At 41.6% G+C, this 13,621-nt stretch overlaps 1 protein-coding gene across 1 annotated transcript; it reads left to right on the top strand.

Moving 5' to 3' along the window:
- Positions 1-255: 255 nt before the first annotated feature.
- On the top strand, positions 256-12,628 carry c1ql1l2 (complement component 1, q subcomponent-like 1-like 2; the record flags this gene model as incomplete). The annotated part of the gene is made up of 2 exons (XM_084570208.1): positions 256-864; positions 12,449-12,628. 2 exons carry the CDS (start codon positions 256-258, stop codon positions 12,626-12,628), a joined length of 789 nt encoding a protein of 262 aa, XP_084426334.1.
- Positions 12,629-13,621: the final 993 nt, after the last annotated feature.

Here is a 13,621-nt window from a genome sequence, read left to right as displayed (position 1 = left end):
TGTGAGTGACTGCTTGGCTACTTTAGTGTGACTGAGTGGGGTGTATCAAGTGTATGTGGGTCTTTGTCTCACACTCACACTCTCGCCGCTCTTCTTGCAACTCTTCTCGGGATCTCCGGGTCCCTTTCCTCGGTGACGGGCTCCCCACACCAAGCAGTCACCATTTCCGCCCCCGGGAGACCCACGCTGGCAGCGCAGCCCCTTCCCCGACTCAGCATCGGGAGGAAGACCCTGGTGGCGGCTGCCGTAGGGGTTATGCTGGTCCTGGTGCTGGTGGTGCTCATCCCTGTGCTCGTCAGCTCTGTGGGTACAGATTCCAGTCACTATGAGATGCTGGGCACCTGTCGTATGGTGTGTGACCCCTACCTGAACAAGGGCACTCCAGCCAGCAGCACAAGCTCCACCGGTCTTCAGGCTGAGGCAGAGGCGCTGAGTGACCACAGCAACGTGCTTCCACCTTCCACCTTACTGCAGGGTCCACAAGGGAAGCCTGGGAAGCCAGGGAAACCAGGACCACCTGGACCGCCAGGAGAACCTGGGCCACCAGGACCAGCAGGGCCTCCTGGTGACAGAGGGGATCAGGGAAGGACTGGGATTTTGGGTCTGGGGGGTAACGGAGCTATAAGCACGGCCACCTACAGCACGGTGCCACGGGTGGCCTTCTATGCAGGGCTTAAAAACCCCCACGAAGGTTACGAGATCCTCAAGTTTGACGACGTGGTCACCAATTTAGGCAACAACTACGATGGCATTTCGGGCAAGTTCATCTGCAGCATACCCGGTACTTACTTCTTCATCTATCATGTGCTGATGAGAGGAGGAGACGGCACCAGCATGTGGGCAGACCTCTGCAAGAATGGCCAGGTTAGTGCTTTGAAACTTTTTCCTCAGTTAAATTGCTTCCTTTCCTCAGTGAAATCTAAACGAGTCGTTTGGGTCTCACTCCTCTCTCCCTCGCTACTCTCTTGCTTAAAAAAAAAACAAAAAAAAAAAACACATACATTTTAGAAAGTTCATTTTTCATCAAGTCATTTAATGAAAATAGGCAGTGAGAGGCAAGCTGGGCATCTGCCGTCCGCCTCCGAAGCTCAGAGCGCACAGCTGTGGCACAGCCGCGCCTGGAGATAAAGATGTGTTGACTGGTTACAAGCCGCGTCCCCTCTTTGCATGATGCGTCCTGACATTGCCGCGTCCCGCGGTCCGAAGGACAGTCACGGTTTGGACTGAGCGTGAAGTGCGAGCCGGTCTTTATGCCTTTACGCAGTAAAATTTTGGAAAGCGTAGTTATTTTTTAAATTTGTTTTCCGAACAGAAAGGAATTAAGAGGCAGATTAAGACAGCGAGCTGGCATTTACAGTGTTTCAGAGTGGAAATGCTGGACTGGTGAGGAAAATGAAATCGCAGGAGTTGGAGTGTTTTAATCCGTAAGAAAGACTGACAGAAAAGAAACGGTCGCCTGGCATGTACTTTTATCATATCGGTATCAGTGTATCGGGAATGACTATACCTTTTGTGGAGTTTTGCCATAAATAGAGTCTTTATATTATTATTATTAGCATTATTAATTATTATTATTGAAGCCAGGAGACACGGTTCCGTCATTAAGAACTCCTATAAGTTTTAGACTTGTACAGACCCTAAAGAGACTAGAAAAAGTGGTGAAATAGAACATTTTTCTGACAATATTTAACCCGTTTTTGTGAAAGCTTGCCGGATGCCGTTGGCTTTCCGCATCCATCTGCCTTTACAGTCATTGTTAAAAGCATTACACGTGTGTGATCTATTCTCGGCTTCTTTGATGCATCATTTTAATGGGGCTCTAATATTACTGTGCGCCCCGGAGGGTCTTCTCAGGTTGGTAACGCGTGCCAGTAGTTCAGTCCTCCGACCAGCCGTCAGATTTCTTGTCCTCAAAGTGGCTCTGAAAACCCGTTTTGCCTGTAAAAAAAAAAAAAAAAAAAAAAAGAGTGTTCAGATATTCCAGATATTGTTTGCTTTGTTTGTTCAGGCTACAACTGTGTTATCATTGTAGTTTTGCCAGCACTGACAAAAATGAAAGCAAAAAGAGCATGACTAAAGCAAAGCCTTTAAAAGGCTCCTTCAATCAAGCCTTTGCCTTCTAATTTTAGTGACACCAAATTATGCAAATGTCAATACTGACATTTGTGTATTACAGTATAAGATAAGAAATTAACAGAGAGTGCAAGTTAAGGGGATGCCCGCACTTCACTTCACTTCACACATTGTCAATTGTCTCTAATAATGCCTTACACACAGAGAAAAACTGTTGGTGACAGACATTTATCTTTTACTGCACACGTTATGTGTGATCACAATTACCAAACTGATCATCAAAGTGAAAAGTAATGCATTATTTATTCATTTACATTATCTCAGAAGCCTGGTCTGGTGGGAAGCGCTGAGATAAATGATAAATGTGAGTGAAAAGAGCAGTAACAAACTTCCAACTACCATGGTGTGGTCCAGTGGCCTCAGTGACTTGTTTTATATAAGTTGCCTGTGAGTTATTTATGTTTTTTATTCTATTGTTTTAATGTCTTTCGCCTAGTCTTCCAAAACTAATGTAAATTAATGGAGATGGAGTTAACAGTGAAACTCATTGGGACCTTACTGAGAGTGCCGAGATCATGACAGTGTTTGTGCAGCATGGGGAGAACAGTTGGCATCAGCTTTATGGCGCAAACCTGCAGTCTGGTCTCACCAAGGCAGCTAGAGGTTAATTCCTTTACCCTCACCAAGTTCACGGAAAGCAAGAAAAAGAGTTACAGCAGTCTCCTTCTATATATAATGTCTCACTCAACAGTAATGTTTATGGGTGGGTGTAAAAGCATTGATATATAATAGGGGAAGAAGAACATATGTTCCTATAAAACGCCTTCTGTTCCCGCTTCATTGTGCTCCCAAGAGGAGGGTGTGGAGGTACTTAAGTTAGATGCACACAGTGTGCATCTCCAGAGACCTGCGAAATGTTTATAAAGTGGTAACTCCTTCTCTTTCTGTCTTCCTCTGTCCTATGCACTGCTTCTGCATAAATGTGCATGGTGTTTATTAGGTTGTCTAGTTGGCTGATGAAGAAGGCCCCAGAGCTATAGTTTGTGTAAATGACTGTGAATGGTTATAAATGTTTGGCCAACTTACGCTACATCTCTGATGAAGTGCTACGAGTCAAACTCTAGCTCCTACAGTCACACTGGTGCTTTACTCAGCTCATTAAGGCTGCAAAAAGCTACACTGTGAGTTGGGACACAGGAGGCCAGGGAATTGAAAACAATACTAGTATTTTATCATCTTTTGGCTTTGGCAAGGAGGTGGGTTTCCAAGCCTTGCAGTGCTGTATCACTCCAGTATGTGCTCCTCCCACTCCTAGGGTTAGAACTTCAGCATCCATAGGTTTCTTTATTTCTTCTCCATTTCTCCCACTTCCTCTTTTCGCTTGGCAGGGTGCAACACAAGAATCCAAACACTGTCCCCAGAACTCTGACACTTTTCAAGCTCGACCAAAAAGTGAGCTTCTTGGTAAACAAACAAATAAGAAATCTATTTTCAGCTCAGCGCACTTTATCTGCTTTCCAACTTCCGCTCGTTGCATTTTTTCTGGCTTCCTCATTGCCTGTTCTTTTTACCTGTGTGCCAAATACTCCAACCAATCCTAAACTCTTTTAGATAAATCACCTGCTTTCCCTTAACCCGTCTTAGACACATCCTGAGAGATGTGGCAGTGACAATGAAGACAAATTTAATGGACAAAGTGGAATCACGAGAAAGAAAAGAGGACAGGAAAGACATCGTTATTGTGCTATTGTGCTATTGCGCCACCGTGTCTGTTTAATTGTAATTAAAAAGCTTGAACCAGATCCAGGATGTGTTTGCGCTTCTCCTTTCCGTTCCCTTCTTAATATTGTTATTAATCCGCAAAACCGTTTCAGAGTTAATTAAAAGCAATGACTTCAGCGCCAGTCTCTCAAGAGGACCATAGTGAATAATCACTCTGTCTCCTCCTTTAATAAGCTTCAACGTCCTTCGTGCACATGGCTCTTCCCTAGCAATTACCGCTGCAGTCTCCTCCGTACACACACACACATTCACACATGCTTACACACACGCGCGCATGCTTGCCCCCCCTCCTAACCCACAGCCTCAACCCACCCCAACTGTGCACTGCCCTCCATCTCTCCTCTATGTCTTGCCACTTTTCTAAAGGAGCAAAAAGTTTTCATTTTAAAAGGAAAAACTTCTTTTAACAATGGGAGCGATAGAGTATCCGAATTGTGGCGTCAAAAAATCTATTTGCAAACACAAAATGCCATCGATATTCTTCATTGCTCTCAAGTGATTGCACTCTAACACAGTATGTTAATGTGTACCATCTTTTTCTCCAAATTTTCTTTTGAGTTCACCTCACCTTTTGTTTTTTACCATAAAAAGTTGCTCAGCCAAGTTCAGTCATGTGTCACTTCCTTGCCAAACCATTTGCCTCAGCCCATCTAAGCTCACGAAGACACGTCTAGGGGAGTCTTAAGCTATGGTACACAAGAATGTTTATTCTGTTTCTGTGTGTGCAGGTGAAACCCACGCACTGTGTTTAGCATCTGGTGTCATTCTCAACATTAATCGCGGGAGCTGAGCCATCTGGAGAGGGCCCATTCTGTTTGATTTCATTATTGACATACAGTACATTCTCAAGAAAAATGTGAATAACAAAAAAAATAAATGCTTAAATCAATAAGATAAACGCAAACATTTCTAGTGTCTTTAAGTGTGAGTGACCTTGTGTGCTCATCACTTGTCTACACACAGATACAGCAATACTTGGACTTGATTGATTTTAATATTCTGGTAATGTTCAGACCTGCTATTCTTCATCGTGGTCTGACTTCAGCACTGAGAGGCCTCTGTGTGTTTGCCTGGTGTAACAGAGAGACTCTTGTCTGCAACAGACAGGCAGGGTTTGAGAGAGCCACCCTCAGTCCCTGAGCCTCTTTGCTTGCAGTATTGATCCCCTTATGTGTGTGTGTGTGTGTTTTCCTGGATGCGTGTCTCTTTCCTTCTTCTGACAGACCTGTTTCTTTGGATGTCATGTATATCGTGGCACTTCTTCTATAATCAGCCTGAGAGGTAGTGGAGGCGGACCTTTGGCCTTGATCTGCTGTGTAATTGGACATTGGATTTGACACTCTGCCGAGTGGAACATTAGAGCTGGCCTAATTAGGTGCGAGGGCTATTAGATGAAGATTGGCCCACGTTGTTAGGAAATACCACACAGATTGGAAATGTCAAGATGACATCGGGCTGTCATCTGCAAGCACAGAGAAGAAAATCTATCATTTATTGGTGAAGTTTCAAAACTTGTATAAAAACTGCCCACCACTTGTCTGTAATAATTCAATTACTTTTAAAACATTTTATATTGAGCTTCCCAGATAGAGAACCATTACCACTCTGCAGTGCACACACTCCCTGTGCTGGCATCTCAGATTAAGTAGCTCATGAAATACTGCTAATGTCTAATGTCTCACGTACTAGGAGATCGAAAGCATACCATCTAAAATAGGCGATGGATTGTCTCCTGTGGATGGCTGACTCAAGGATGCTATGGTGTTGACTCACAAGGCTTCTTCATTATAATGAGGGCCATATGGGAGACAGACAAGTGCCCCTGGCCCCTCTTATGCAAACATCTCACTCTCTGTCTCTCCCCACGCCCCTGACATTTAGAAGTCCCCCGAATTCAGTCTTCACTGATACCCACAATTATCCTCTCCCTCTTCACAGGAAAGCAGCAAGTCAATGGCTTCAAATGACTCACAGTCTGCTTCATAACTCAATGTGTTTAACACCTCCTACCCTTCTCAAACAGAAAAATGGCTAAAATATCAACAATCGGCCAGAAAGAGAGGATGAATTGGCAATATATGAAAAATAACCCAATTTGCCTTTACCTCTTTGGTAATAAGAAAGGTTAAATCATAGTGGCTCAGGGTTACTAAGAAGCAAACTGGGAAAATCCAGTGAACAAAAGGCGAAAATTTTGCACTACAAGTGTCCATTCAGACAATGTGGTGACCAGTGATTGTGGTTCTGGTGCTAGAGGTAGACAGTGCTGTGTATCTCAGTAATTAACTGAGTGTGATGAGTCAGACCCAGAAAAGAAAAGGGTGGCTGGATTGCAGGTCAAAGTTGATCCCTCTTTCTTCCACTGCTGTTTCCTCTGACAGGCATCATTCAGCAGCTCTTTCAGGAGAAGCTGTCCTGGTGTCTCTGTGTCACCCCCGCTGAATTCCGAAAGTGATATTATGGTCTTTTGAAAGTTTCTGCAGTATTTGGATCACGTACAACTAATGAACTTACACCTGACACCAGACCAGCATTACTGTAAGCAATTTCATAAACAGCAAGAGTTTTGTGCAATAAAGCCCCTCTGCTTTCAAAGTCGGCTGAGGTACAAAGAGAACAGCTGGTGGAATTAATTCAGGGGACCCTTTTCTATTCTCATCTGACAGATGGCAAATCTCCTGTTACCATTTCATTTCTCTTATCATGTTTTTTCCAGCAAATGAACTTGCAACACATTGAGTTTTCTGTCTGCTCCCGCACAGTAGTTTTCTGTTCTCATCATTTTAAAAGAATTGCATGCTGCAAGCACGTGTGTATGGGGAAAAATGTATATGGATGTATAGCATGTCTCTGTGTGTCACTTTGTCATTGTGGGTGTGGATGTTTGTATGCGTCTTGCAAAGAAATGTTGGATCAGGCTCAATAGCGGTGGCAAGCCAGCTAAGCTGCCATTAAGCATGCAGTTCACGGCTGGAATGTTCAAACACAATTAGACGGCAGTACACTTTGATTTAAAAAGGACCAATAGACCCGTTGATCCAAAATGGAGGCTCAGCTTCAAGTCAACAAATCCCTGTCAGAGAAGCCACAAGACATGTCCTTGTCACAGTGACAAAGCCTCTTGTAAGACCACTGTCCCAGTGAGACATTTCAGGCTCCTCCTGAGGCAGACACGATAGAAAAAACATAAAATTGCCATGATTTTCACAAACAGAATTTTAATAGTGGTTTATAATTAAAGATATCCAGCCAACCACACGATACTGCACACTACTGCTGCTGCTGAATGAAAAGATTATAAAACACATTTTCAATAAAAGGTCGATCGTAAACTGAGTTTCATGTGACTTAAGAAGTGTGACAGTCTTTAACAACGTATCGTGAATTCATCTGCACCATCATTATTGACAATTCTAAAGTTCGTTTTCCCAGTTACACTGCGCTCATTAATAGAAATTACGGGAATCCAGACTCACTGTTATGGGCATGCATTAGCTAGAACAGCCATGAATTTTCTGTCTTCTCTCAGAATATTATTCAATCAAAACCATCACGTTTGCAACATGACAAATGTACACACGCACGAGCAGCCACAAGGAAGACAACATTGCCTGACACCTCATTTACTATCGCTGGAGCCAATGCTTACGGCCTCATGCTTTGTTTGCCTTGTCAAAGTTCCTCTACATATTCTGTGTCAAGGTCACGCACTGCCAGTTGGCTGTTTGTCCTGCTCATCTCTGGCTATACATCTGCCATACTCTGAATTTGAACCTCCGGCTTACACCCCTAACAAGTTCTTAGCGTGTAGAGGAGAGGAAAAAAAATATATCTCAAATAAGAGCTCCCTGATCATTATTTCAAAAATAGTGAGAGGTTTTATTCATGCATGGTTATCTCTGAAAGCAAACGAAGGAGGCCTAGACTGCAGCAGTTAGTCTCAGTAGGGGATAAAAACCATTAGAGCAAAGAAACAAAGCAAAACAAAAATACCATTGTAGAAGAACCAAAAGGCTTTCAGGATTTTGGGGAAGTTTACTTTTTTTATACTTTTTATACTCTGTCAAAGTAAAATGCTATATTTGCACCGTCCCTCCTTCTCCCCCACCAAAAAACATACATTATTTACTGAAGCTGTCTTAAATTTAGCTATTTAAATGAAGAGAATATCTATATTACACGTCTGTGACATTGCCTGGATCTGTGTGACTAGCTGCGGAGCAAATATTTTGATAAAGTTTCATTAAAATCCCAACTGACAAATCCTCCAGAGCCTGCATCACCTGCTTCCCCTACAACCCGGGGCGGTAACCCTCTAATAAGACGGTGTTGACTTTGCACGCTCATGGCATATCATATCGTATTAATATGCTCTGGACGCTGGCATCTCAGAATCAGAACAGGAGGCTTTATTTGCACATCGATATGAGCTGTGTGAAATTTAATCAGTAGGATAAACAATAAAAAAAAAAAAGTACCATATTCTATATATTATGCCTGCATCTTAAAAGCTCTTGCTAGAATGTTGGGATTAGCCTTTACACCGCTTGCACCTTTCATACCAAATTGACATCTCTATCCAGTGTCCACTGCATGCAGTTTAAATGTTCTTCTCTCATTAATTGCATGTCCTCTCCCCTGATACTTATAAAGTAGAAAGCATATGTGTGCCACATGATTTGATAGTTAGAACAATACTTGTCTCACTCTTTATGCGGTCTTGGGAAGGTCATAAGAACAAGCATGTATTCCTGCTGCCCACATGTGAGATTCTTTTAAATTCATTTGGTTCAATATAAAGGTTTTGCACATTTTTACATTATTTTATATTTTTACTGCAATTATTTATTTATTTATATATTTATTACAAAGCTAATCAAAAAAAATCTAATAAAAATGTTGCTAAGAAGGCTAAAGAATTGTCAGCCTTGCTCCCCTCTGATCCGTAATTCAATGATGTGAGTTGAAGGTAATAAAAAAGTCTCTTTGAGAATCACTCAGAGAATAGTGTGTGTGATGGTAAGATGACTTCATAAGAAATAAAATAATAACGGCCTATTTCTATATTCATAATAGATGTTACGTGCGGGTTAAAAACACAGCTGAAAATAAATAAAGTTCAGTATTTTAATATAAATTGTTGTGTATTTTCAGAAAATCGGTGTCACACATATGTCATCCAGCTCTAGCATTTGCCCATGTCAGAGCTTTTCTCAATATCAGAAGATCAGAAGAAACAAACCTCCTACATAGATACCTTATATCTGTCGACTATTAGCAGAAATCCCACCTATAAGTAGGTATGAAGAGACACAGCGCTAACAGCATACTGTGGCTGTGATTTGGCTGGCTTCAAAATATAGTGTCACAAATATGGCACCTTAACACTTTTTACAGTAGTGGTTGAAGAGAGTCTCTGTGTTTGATTTCATGACCCACCGTAGCCTCCAGCGTAAGCCTATCTGTTTGTTATTGTTTCGCTCTGGGGAGAAGCACTTAAGACTTTCAGATGTTTTTCTTTTTCTGGTTTATCTCAGAGGTGTGTATCTCTCGTGCCATTTACAGTTTGAAAGCAGACCATTTTGAAGCAATAATTTTATAAATACAATTAACTGTCTCCACGCTCTCCCTCTCCTGTGACGGTGAATCAAGCTACTGGATATTGAGTTCATAAAAGTAATACATTTGCTATTTTAATAGCACGCCTCTGCACATCCTCTGCAAATTTTACTGTATGTTTTCCAACACCAAGTTTAAAAAAACAGAAAAAAAGAACATGAGCTGAGTCTTTAGCATTGACAGTGACTAGTGCTATTATGGCAGAGAAGACAATAGAAGATTATAAAACTGAATTATCAGAATGATCTGGCATAGACGCAACAAAAACCCTGGAAAATTAAAAAAAAATAAATAAAAAAATTAAATCACTGTTTTAAATCATAAGATATTATTTTCATTGTTCCAGGCTCCTTATTAGGTTTGGCAACATGGATACATTCTGTGCCATAAATCCCTGTCAGTAGCTGGCCTCCCCTCACTTCCGTCAATATGTCTGTTGTGTGGATTCCTTTAACAGGCCAAATAGTTATTGGGAATTCTTTATGATGCCTGTTTGATTCAGTTTGTCACTAACCGGTCAAATACCGAGCTAAGAAAGTGGCCAGAATGGACTTTGGAGACTCCGTAATGAGCCACAAGAAAACACTTCAAATGTACGTAATTTATTGATTTTGATTCAACCTCACTGACTGGACTAAGTGACTAATGGTCTTATTTAACCACTAGTCTCTTTAAAAGGTGTGCAATGCTATCAGTTTTCCACCATTACAGAAAACGATGATCTTTTTCTTTATTTCTACTCAATTCATGCTACAAACAATGGTTTCTTCCTATTAGGAAAAGAACAGAGATACACTGTGGACACTGTAAGTGAAGAGGAATATATTTTATACATGTATATATAATAACGGTGCATGACAGCCACTTATGCTTCATACTTGAATCTGCAGCTCTTATGGAGGTTTTTTGTGACACCCAAATAATTGTTTTCCTGTCAGGCCTCAACTTTAATGTTTCAGTTCACCCTCACTGCTTTCAAAGAGTCATTTCCAGGAGCAGACAGCTGTTTTCAGTGTAATAGCCCCCCCAGCACAATTAGCATCTAGTTGATGAACATGGTGATGCATTTACAAAGCTACAAAGCTACAATACCAGGTACTTCCCTCAGGAGTCAGCAGAGAACAAAAACACTGCTGAAAGAGTGTGAATACAGAACATATATTTATCAGCTGACGAAAAGCAGGTACTCAGCATGAATGATAATATTGTTCCGTAACAGCTGGAAGTGTGTATCAAGAAAATGCTTCACTGTCTCAACTTAAAAAGGCAATTGCACCATGGCAACGTTCTGTTCAAGCGCTGTTTCTTTTGGCAAATTTGCAATGAAACTCGTAGTTCTCAACTCTGTGTTGCCATTGGCAGATTATGGCCCATGTCCATTAGGCGGCACTCGGGACATTCTGCCAGATCTGCACTGCAGCCACATTTGTATTTGGTTAAGGAGCTTTTCGCATTCAGTCTGGCTTTCAGCAAGTGACGTCACTTGACTTGCATGCGCTGGGGAGGATGACAGAAAAAAATGGCTAGTTGTAGAGTTTAAGGCCTCTTAAACTCCTCCTTTCTGCCATTGTTCTGGAAGTAGATGCCAACCAGATAACAAAAGAAGCAATGTCTATCAAGGACAGACAGGAAAGTGTAATGCTCTAGTGACTGAGTGCTCTTTTAATTTCAAACAATATGCAATAATGTAGACACTACCCAAATACTTGGAGAATAGAGAATAACATGACATACTTATGACCTTCATTTTAATGTTTTCTCCTGGATTGTTTTAGGATTGCAATCTTACAGTCCACCACAGTGATGGTATCCCTGTCTGCCACACACACAAAGAAAGACAAACACACATGCAGGAAAACACAGATATTGTTTCAGGACTCACGTGGTGCTGCAGCTACACCAGTGAGAGACAGCATGTTTGTGGTGGAGGTTTTAATTACCCCTGTCAGGTTATGTGGAAACTGCTCCAAATGTCCCGTAGTCAGACTGGAACATCACACATGCAGGTACACACAAATACACACTGTTGGACAAAAGCGAACAACAGAGATGAAATTCCTCCTTTTCACTTTTTTTTTTTTTTTTTGGTTCTCATCACTTATTAAATATTTTAAATATTTCTGTTTATATAGTAGACATCTTCGATGGTTTGTTGTTGCCGTTGTGTTTCTCTGTCATTTCTGCCGCACACACAGAGGCCCCCAGAGTAAGGCCTTTAGAGACTTTTTCTGATGGCCAACATTAGGTCTACTGTGAAAGACCATCGGCTGGATTGAAACCATAAATCTGCTTGACAGAAAGGCCTGAGGTTTGATTGACCCTCTGGTTGGTCCTGTAGGTTTAATATCAATATGAAGACATATGGCTTTTGTGCCACTGCTGTGTCCAGTCATTAAACTTCAAATGGAAAAACGTGTTATTCTCCAAATCCAAATATATTAAATTACTCAGGGACAGTTATGCTCAAAAAGGCTGTCTTTTTATTAGCACGTCATCTCTAGCAAGAATGAATGATTTCCATGTTTTATTTTAACACTTATGGTCTAAGTTCTTTGTTAGTTATTAGGAGGACATATAAAAGCCTTGTAAACAGATCAATAAAAATGGATGTAGTTTAGGCAATTGAAAAAGAAGCAGTTTTGGTGTAAATCTGAATCTAAGCAGAAAATAAATAATTAGAATTTTTGAATACTGCGTAGAAATAAATGAAAACACATCTTTCTGTGTGTGCTCATGTACGTCATTAGATTAAAAATATTTTCTATTATTAAAATAACAAATGGGGAAGTCTGTGGTGCACTGGTGGATATATGACAGTACTTCTTATGACAGTAAGATGGAAAATGGTAACAATGAATATGTGTTGACTTGTGAAAGAAGTATTAGAGAATGGCAATCGATTCAGAGCACTTCCTAAATGGAACAAGCTAATGTCCTGACACCTTTCTTCTATATGTCCGTCTGCCCCTTGCAGGTTCGTGCCAGCGCCATTGCCCAAGATGCTGACCAAAACTACGACTACGCCTCCAACAGCGTCATCCTCCATCTGGACGCAGGCGATGAGGTTTACATCAAACTGGACGGAGGCAAAGCCCACGGCGGCAACAACAACAAGTACAGCACCTTCTCTGGCTTCATCCTCTACGCAGACTGAGAACACATAGACATAGAGACAGTTAGACAAGAAAAGACTCAAAGAAAGAGTTGTACGGCGGGGGGGAGGGTGTGTGTGTTAAAAGCCGGAATGCTTTCTAGTTTTCCTAATTCTCTCCATCATCACGGACACCTCTGCTTCGTATCCATCAGCCATCCAGGCTCTGTAGCCGAGCCTGGAAGCAAAGCTCCTGAGGACACACTGAGAGGGGCCGGGCGGGTGGTGTGGGAGGAGTGGGATGCTGGGTGGAGGTGGGTTGGTTTTTCTGCACTCCTTGCCACAATGCCGACGTGTCAGAAGCTCCTCACTTTCGGTGTCTCTCCTCTTCAGCCCTGCTCCATTGCACAGAAATATCAACAAAAATGAATACCCTGCAAAAGTGGATGATCTCACCTCTTCTCTCCACAGTGGCAGCAGTTAGCTGTACTGTCAGTGGACTGGACTGACAGAAACTTGTAGTGTTGTTCTGTGCAATTTTCCTTAGATCGTGTTTTTATTTTGTAGACATGCATAATATTCTACACAAATGAGATTTTAAAAAATGAATATATTTGTCCCTTGTGAAGATATCCTGTTTGACTGAGAGATGTTATTTGTGATGCAGCTCAGAGACCTAACAACTGGAAAAGAAATCGTTCAATCAAGACTTTCAGTATTTTATGGCAGTGGGTGTTTTACTTTATCGCTGGGTACAGCAAGGTAACTATATATTGTTCTTGTGGAGAATAACAATACATTCTGCACTTCCAATGTATCTGAAAAAGCAAACATATCAACTAGACAAAACCATTCCCACAAATCACTTCACACTGTTTCTTACACTGTCACACAATGTCCTGCTGCTGTTCAGATTAAAGTATAGTTCAAATACTCTTTTCAATGTTCTAGCTTCATGTAGATGCTCCACTTGCCACGACCAGCCATGTGATGACGCACGTACAGTATAAGGATTCAGATGTAACCTTGTTGAAGAACGCCAGTCCTTTCTTCTCC

Source organism: Chelon labrosus (assembly GCF_963514085.1).
Source record: "Chelon labrosus genome assembly, chromosome: 21".
Classification (NCBI taxonomy): domain Eukaryota; kingdom Metazoa; phylum Chordata; class Actinopteri; order Mugiliformes; family Mugilidae; genus Chelon; species Chelon labrosus.
This window is presented reverse-complemented; position numbering and strand designations above follow the sequence as displayed.